Consider the following 8236-nt stretch of genomic DNA (forward strand, 5'->3'; position numbering starts at 1 on the left):
ACGACTATGGGCGCATGGCCGAGTCCACCAGCATAGAGTGTTTCTACAAGTTCTGTCGGGCAGTGGTGGCAGTGTTTGGGCCACAATACTTGAGAACACCCAATGCGGAAGACACTGCTCGGATCCTAGCCCAGAATGCAGCAAGAGGATTTCCTAGGATGCTTGGAAGCATCGACTGCATGCATTGGAAATGGAAGAATTGCCCATTTGGTTGGTAGGGGATGTACAAAGGCGCCAAAGGCGGTTGCAGTGTGGTGCTCGAGGCGGTAGCCACACAGGACCTTTGGATTTGGCACTCCTTCTTTGGTATGCGAGGAACTCACAATGACATCAACGTGCTGCAGTGCTCTCCTGTTTTTGCCAAGCTCGTTGAGGGCCATTCTCCTCCGGTGAACTTCGAGATCAATGGGCACCAATACAACAAGGGGTACTACCTAGCAGATGGCATCTATCCGAGATGGTCGACATTTGTGAAGACGATCTCAAACCCTGCGGCAGGAGGCAAGAACGCCTGGTTTGCGAAAGTTCAGGAGGCTTGCAGGAAGGATGTCGAGCGGGCATTTCGTGTGCTCCAATCTCGATTCGCTATTGTTTGGTACCCCGCTCAGACCTGGTCCAAAGATCAAATGTGGGAGATTATGACTTCCTGTGTCATCTTGCACAACATGATCATCGAGAGCGAGCAAGAAGACCCAGTTGACACTGAACCATACTACAGGCAGGGTCCTCTAGCCGAAGTCGATCACCAGCTACCGGCAACTTGGACTGCCTATCTCAGTATGCGTCAGGAGATCCGAGACCCATAGGTGCATCATCAACTGCAGAAAGATCTGATTGAGCACCTATGGAGGCTCAAGGGGGACGCCATGTGATGAAATACGAGTTTTTATTTGTTGAACTATATAATTTGTATTGAACTATTTGTTGTTGTACTATTTTGTTGAAGTATTTGATTTTTCTGTGATGAAATATGTGATAAGAAATAATTGTGTTGATAACTGAACGCCGAGACACGGCGAAACCACGCCGAATATGGGTCTATTCTCGCCCATATGGGCCCTTTATTCGCCAAAATTGGGCTGCAAAGTGGGCCAATTTCGGCGCCTGGGGGCGAGCTGGGGGCGACGACTGGGCGCAAAACTGCCCCCAGCGCTGATTGTATCGCCGGCTCGCCCCCAGGGGGTGATTTTTATGCGTCCTGGGGGGCCAACGGCTGGAGATGCCCTAAGGCCCATATCTTTGCCGGGGGTGCCCGGAACCCCTTCCGGTGACCCGATATGTACCTGATACCCTCCGGAACACTTCCGGTGTCTGAATACTATCGTCCTATATATCAATCTTTACGTCTCGACCATTTTGACACTCCTCGTCATGTTCGTGATCTCATCCGGGACTCCGAACAACATTCGGTCACCAAATCACATAACTCATAAAATACAAAATCGTCTTCGAACGTTAAGCGTGTGGGCCCTACTGGTTCGAGAACTATGTAGACATGACCGAGACACCTCTCCGGTCAATAACCAATAGCGGAACCTGGATTCTCATATTGGTTCCCACATATTCTACGAAGATCTTTATCGATCATACCGTAATGACAACATACATTATTCCCTTTGTCATCGGTATGTTACTTGCCCGAGATTCGATCGTCAGTATCTTCATACCTAGTTCAATCTCGTTACCGACAAGTCTCTTTACTCGTTTTGTAATACATCATCCCACAACTAACTCATTAGTCACATTGCTTGCATGGCTTCTTATGATGTGTATTACCGAGAGGGCCCAGAGATACCTCTCCGATACTCAGAGTGAAAAATCCTATCTCGATCTATGCCAACCCAACAAACACCTTCAGAGATACCTGTAGAGCATCTTTATAATCACCTAGTTACGTTGTGAGGTTTGATAGCACACAAGGTATTCCTCCGGTGTCCGAGAGTTGCATAATCTCATAGTCAAAGGAATATGTATATGACATGAAGAAAGCAATAGCAATAAAACTTAACGATCAATATGCTAAGCTAACGGATGGGTCTTGTCCATCACATCATTCTCCTAATGATGTGATCCCGTTCATCAAATGACAACATATGTCTATGGTTAGGAAACTTAATCATCTTTGATTAACGAGCTAGTCTAGTAGAGGCTTACTAGGGACACGGTGTTTTGCCTATGTATCTACACATGTATCAAGTTTCCGGTTAATACAATTCTAGCATGAATAATAAACATTTACCATGATATAAGGAAATATAAAATAACAACTTTATTATTGCCTCTAGGGCATATTTCCTTTACTTTTGGATTCGAGCATGTAAAAACTAAGCATAGTTGCCTCTTTTTGGTTGTGATCGGACATGCGATCTGGCGCTTGTGTGATCTGGCGCGTTGTGTGGATTGGGCTAAATTTGAATTTCAAATTGCCCTATACTGGCGGGCATATACAAGGTATCACTGAATGGCCGCCTCCCACATCCGTGTCCACGGATTGGTCCCCCTGCCCGCGGACGGATGCCAGAGGGAATTTGCGGGCTGCCGTTGGAGATGCCCTTATTGCACATTCAACTGACTCAGTGAAATATAAAAGGAAAAAGAAAAAAAATACCAACACGAATCTTTGCGTAAAATCGACCACATACTAGGACTTAGATCCGTAACACTTTGGGCACATCTAGATGTGCTTTAGTAAAGCTGAAAACTCGAACCAAATCCCCCTTGCCAACATGATACGTATATATGTGCACCATATGAGTACTATGTATCGATCGATGCTCGGGCAGGGACCATGCAAGCAAGAAATTTAAACGTTATTTTAAGAAAATTAAAACATAAATCAAAGAGAAAATGAGATCCATGAATACTAGCACCCAGAACATATTTTCATAGAATGAGCCCATGCAGGTGAAATCACGGAAATTAACTCTCAACGGGAGTCAAACCCCGGTCTGCAAGGACGATGCACCACTGTGTCTTGTCACTGGGCTATTGCCCAGCTCTCATGGGCTATTGCAAGCAAGAAATATGGCGATGACATGCATGCATAGTGCATTGGATAGCTAGCTTTTTTTTAGGGCTACTAGCTAGCTAGGCGGGCATCGATGGATGGATGGATCAAGCGAGCGGGGAGGTGAAAATTCTCTGACCACGGGACAGGATCGCCTTGGGATCATACTTCCTCTTCCGATCCACGAATCTGGCCCACTTGGCTAGACCAAAGTGCTTCTTCTCCCACCCGTCCTGGTCGGCGTAGTACGGCAGGTACTGCACGCACGGTATCCCGGCCTCCTCGCAGAATCGTAAGATGTCCTCGTTCTGCTCCTCCAGGCGCCTCAGCAGCTGGCGGCCACCGTCCGTCGACGCCGGCACCGACGACCGCAGGATCCCCACGGTGTAGAACACCTCCTCCTCCTCCGGGAGCACCGCGGACGTGTCGGCGTCCCACCTGTTCCGGTTCATGGGGTAGACGAGGACGGGTCCCATGGCGCCGGTGGTGCTGTCACGGCGGAGGATGCCGTGGAAGACGCCGGCGGCGAAGTCGAGGACGCGGGAGCGCGGGAGGAAGAGGTTGAGCCAGGGATGCGGCACGTCCCAGAGGCCGGAGGCGCGGAGCTTGAGCTCGCCGTCGCGCACCCGGTCAAGGAACCCCGCGTACGACACGTCCTGCACGAACGCGAACCCGCGCGCGTACCGCAGCTCCCCCAGCAGCACATTCAGCCTCTGCACGCATGCATTCACCCACAGAGCATGCAATTCTGTCAGTACATGCATGCATTGATTAATAAATTTTCCGCAGTTAAAATTTGTATGCAGGTATGCAAGACTTGGACGTGTCAAAGTTGACATATACATGCAGAGTTTTACATTGGCCTTTACCGGCTGAAAATTGTACAAGCATGTATGGACTGTGAGTTCTTTCAGTGATCTCTACTCATCTACTGGTTGTTTTTCACAAGAAATCAGGGCAAAGATTTGTAGGACCAGACCGTACAAATTTAACAAAAGCAGATCCCGAGCGAGCTACTTTGCTGACAAGTGGCTGGCTGTGTGACGTGTATACGGATGGAACTAGAACAGCGTGTAGGGCAGGCAAGATCGTAGGGTTTGGCCGCTTGCATGTGCAATGCATGCACGGCCCCCGTTCATGCCTTTAGGGGCCAGGTCTTTTCGCCCTATAATTCTGGAGAATCACGATTCTAGAAACTGCCCATAGAATCGTCTGCCCACAGAATTGTCTGTCCAGTTCTTTTCTGTAATTCTAGCATGTGATTGTTGTATGAGTTGTGGTCTGAAATATCTATAATGTCCCTGAACTGAAATTGTGTGCTGAATTGCATACATCCATCCATCTATCCAACAGCACGAATCATCATTGACAATAGCATGTTCATCTAGCAAAATCATCAATCCATCCATCCATCCATCTAGCAAAATCATCAATCAATTCATCCATCCATCTAGCAAATTTATCCATCAATCCATCCATCTATCAAACATAAATCCATGCATCTATCCAACATAAATCCATCCATCTATCCAACATCAGCAACACCAAGGCCGGATCGGCCCAGCGGCGGCGCGGAGGCAGAGGAAGGCCAGAGCACCGGCGGGAGACGTCGGCGTCCAGATGCAGAGGAGGGCCAGAGGGGCGGCCAGAGAGGGAGGGGCGGCGGGCCGCGACAGGAAGGGCCGAGGCAGACGACAGGAGGCGTCGACGTCCAGGCCGCTGGGGGCGAAGCGGCGAGGTGGGGCCGGCGAGGCCGGATCGGCCCGGCGGCGGCGCGGTTGCCTCCTGGAACCCTAGCGCTCGAAGGGGATCGAGCGAGGACCGAGGGGAACGAGTCATGCTCTCGTTTTTTGCTCTACGGGTTGTGGAGGATGGCCAGTGGCATTTTGGCTGTAAAATGCCGCTCAAACAAGGGTATTCTGATAAGTCCAACCGTTTTCTTTTGCGGGATGTCGCAGAATAGCCAGAATCGCGGTGGGATGGTGCTTTTCGATTGCACTGGTGATTGTGGCCATTCTAAGATCATTCCTGGGGCAACAACGAGTTCTTTTGCGATTGTGATTCTGCCGGCAGTAATTCTTCAGAATTGGGTCAAAAGAACTGGCCCTAGATCTCGTTCGCACAGTTCCACTGCCTGTACAGTGCAGTGGCTAGAAGAAAGTGCATGGCCTAGCTAGCTCTTGAGTCTTGATTGATGCATGGATGAAGTAATTCTGGCAAAAGCCTACTTGCTAGTTTTGAAGTAATTCTGGCAAAGTATATAAGTACGTGACGAGACCGCCCATAATAATTGATTTATTCGTGCACACCCTAGTCCCTACAAAAGTGAAGCCATCTATTTCCCTTTACCTTCTTCTATCGTGGATGCTAGCTTTCACAAATATCGTAGAAGAAATTTCACCTTATTACATGATTAGTTTAGTCTAGGTATGCTTTTAGCAAAACTGATTAGTTTGTCTGTTTTATTACTTTATTGTATAATATAGGTCACTCCACCCCAATTCTTTTGTAAAGGCCAAATATGTGAGAGGGCAAGTTGCCATAGATTTGGTCAAAGTCGTAGTTGAGACTTTAAGTCTTGATCCAACAAAAATGGGCAAATGTAGATTGTACACATTCTAGATTTAAGGTGTACAAATTTTTATAGCAAACCAATATTATATACTTTCTCCGTTTCTAAATATAAGTATTTTTAGAGGTTTCGATATGAACTTAATACGGATGTAAATAGACACATTTTAGAGTGTATTTATTCATTTTGCTCCGTATGTAGTTCATATTAAAATCTGTAAAATAAACTTATATTTAGGGACGGAGGGAGTAACTTTAATCTTGATGCTATATAATTGAATTAGTGTATTCGTAATTAATATTGGTAGAAAAAAGTGGTTATTAGACATGCTGGTTTACGCTCTCAAAGAGCATTTTGTATGTTCGTTTTCTCCTATAAGCTAGTACTCCCTCCATAAAGAAATGTAAGAGCATTTAAAACACTAAAATAGTGATGTAAATCTTTTTTTACAGAGGAAGTAATAGTTTACTTAATGCCCTAAACCGGGATTAGTACTGCTGATGGGGCCGGGTTAGATTTGTGACAGCGACGGGAGCATTTCAGGGGCAGACAAAGCCAGACCAACTACGTACGACGACGTTGATGGTTCACGGATCTGCATGCACCATTGTGGCCCAACGTCACTATCGGTCTCACTTGGCAGGTCACCGTATAGGCCATGCTAGCTACACGACAGCGCACCCACGCAAACAAAAGATGATACTCACTACAAGTTTTACCTGATCGACGTCAGCCTCGCCGCCGCGAGCGGCGCCGCCGTAGTACAGCGCTCCCTCGAGGCAGTAAAGGACCCCGCCCACCTCCTCAGCGAGCGCGGCGATGCGCGCCGCGTCGGCGTCCGAGAAGAAGGACGACCGCCAGCTGCCCACGCGGCCCTGGTCCGCGAGCACCACCGAGCCCTCCACGTAGTCCATGAGCCCGGAGACAGCGGTGCCGAGGTCGACGCCGATGAGCCGCTCCTGGTCGCCCGTGAGCGCCGCGGCGCCCGTGTAGAAGAGCCGAACCCAGCGCGCCCTCGCCGGCGCCGGCGTCAGTGGGATGCGCGCCCGCGTTATGACGCCGAACTGCCCCAGCCCGCCCAGCACGGCGTCGAACAGGTCCCCGTGCTTTTCCTTTGAGCATCTCACCATCTCCCCGAGCCCTACATATCAATTCACAATCATTGGTACATGAACGTGACATGAAGAACCAAAAGGGTTCATCTCGTGCCATCGTGCGCATACGTACCGGTGATCACGTCGAGTTCTTGGACGTTGGATATCTGGGGGCCGTGGCGGAAGGCCTGGCCGCTGATGCCCGCGTTGGAGAGGGTGCCTCCGACGGTGAGGTGAAGGTAGTCGGTCCACGACCTCGGGGTGAGTCCGTGCGCCAGGGCGGCACGCAGCACGTCCACCCACAGCTGCTCGCCACCGGCGTCGACGTAGCGGCCGTCGACCGAGACGGAGAGGCGGCTGGCTGAGCCGCCGGCGTGGCACCCGAGCGACATCATGTCGACGACGACGCCGCGGGGTGCGGACGCCTGGCCTCGGGTCGAGTGGCCGCAGCCCCGGGCAGACACGGGGAACGGGGAGGGGCGCGTGCACGAGGCGCGCAGCAGCGTGGCGATGTCCTCGGGGCACGACGGGTAAAGCACGGCCGCCGCCGGCGGTTGGGCGTCCGACATGTTGCCGAAGTCGGCGGACGCCAGCGCGGTGGCCTCGGCGTCGTCACGGATCAGCGCGCGGACCCCGAGGTGGCGGAGCTGGTGGAGTAAGGAGGAGGCCGGCCTCCAGGCGAGCGCATCATCACGTGAGTACGCCCAGGTGGCGGGGCTCGTCGTCGTTGTCTTGAGGAGGCAGCTGAGCACGAAGAGAGCGGTTATCAGTCTCATCTCTCTCGCACGCGCTTTGTTCGTGACGACCATCTGTGTCTTAGCTTGGGTGAACGATCGATCTCTCTGTGTTTCGTGACACTCCTTTCAGGCGGAGAGTTGGGCATAAATAAGGGCACCGTGTGTAGCGTACAGGTAGACGTGTACACTGTAAGTGTTAAGCAGCAGGTCAGTTAGTTAATTAGCTTGCTTCCTGTGAGTCTTCGCATGAGATCAAAAGGGCAGAGACCCAAAGTCCAAAGATCATTTTCTTGATTGTGCCGTACGTACTTTGTGGTCATGGCATGTACATGTCTACAAGCATGTGCAGTAAGTAGCTGGGTGCACGAACAGTGAGACAGGCGTGTATGTCGATGGTAGAGATCTTGCAATCCGTAGGTGAAAGAACAGGTGTCCTATGACTACGAGTAACTACAGCTAGCCACTGAAAGGCCTCGCGCCTAAAGATGTAGTACGTGTGGCCGAGAGAGCAACATGCACGTGTACAGTTACACTACTATGGAAACGGAAAAATTACATGCGCAAGATTTCCCGGGCAACACGACGAGGCCGAGAGAGCAACATAAGCACCACGCATGATGAGGCAGTGGTACGGCAAGCATGCGTGCGGTTGGCAGCTTGGGTCTGGTTGATGCATGCACCGATCGTACGCACTTCACGACACGATTGCATTAATGTGTAGACGGCACCTACAACGACTTTCGTGTAGACACGTAGAATCCTATCCTAGAAACGAAAAAGTGTTGTGGACGGATCAAACTAGACACGCAGGGCCAAGCAACATGTG

At 50.4% G+C, this 8236-nt stretch overlaps 1 protein-coding gene across 1 annotated transcript; it reads right to left on the bottom strand.

Moving 5' to 3' along the window:
• Positions 1 to 2791: 2791 nt before the first annotated feature.
• LOC123058082 (cytokinin dehydrogenase 2) lies at positions 2792 to 7537 on the bottom strand. The gene is made up of 3 exons (XM_044480906.1): positions 6807 to 7537; positions 6299 to 6720; positions 2792 to 3720 (listed from the first exon to the last, which is right to left on the bottom strand). The coding sequence occupies exons 1-3, from the start codon at positions 7480 to 7482 to the stop codon at positions 3115 to 3117; spliced, it is 1704 nt and encodes a 567-aa protein (XP_044336841.1). The 5' UTR covers positions 7483 to 7537; the 3' UTR covers positions 2792 to 3114.
• Positions 7538 to 8236: the final 699 nt, after the last annotated feature.

Source organism: Triticum aestivum, chromosome 3A, assembly GCF_018294505.1.
Source record: "Triticum aestivum cultivar Chinese Spring chromosome 3A, IWGSC CS RefSeq v2.1, whole genome shotgun sequence".
Lineage (NCBI taxonomy): Eukaryota > Viridiplantae > Streptophyta > Magnoliopsida > Poales > Poaceae > Triticum > Triticum aestivum.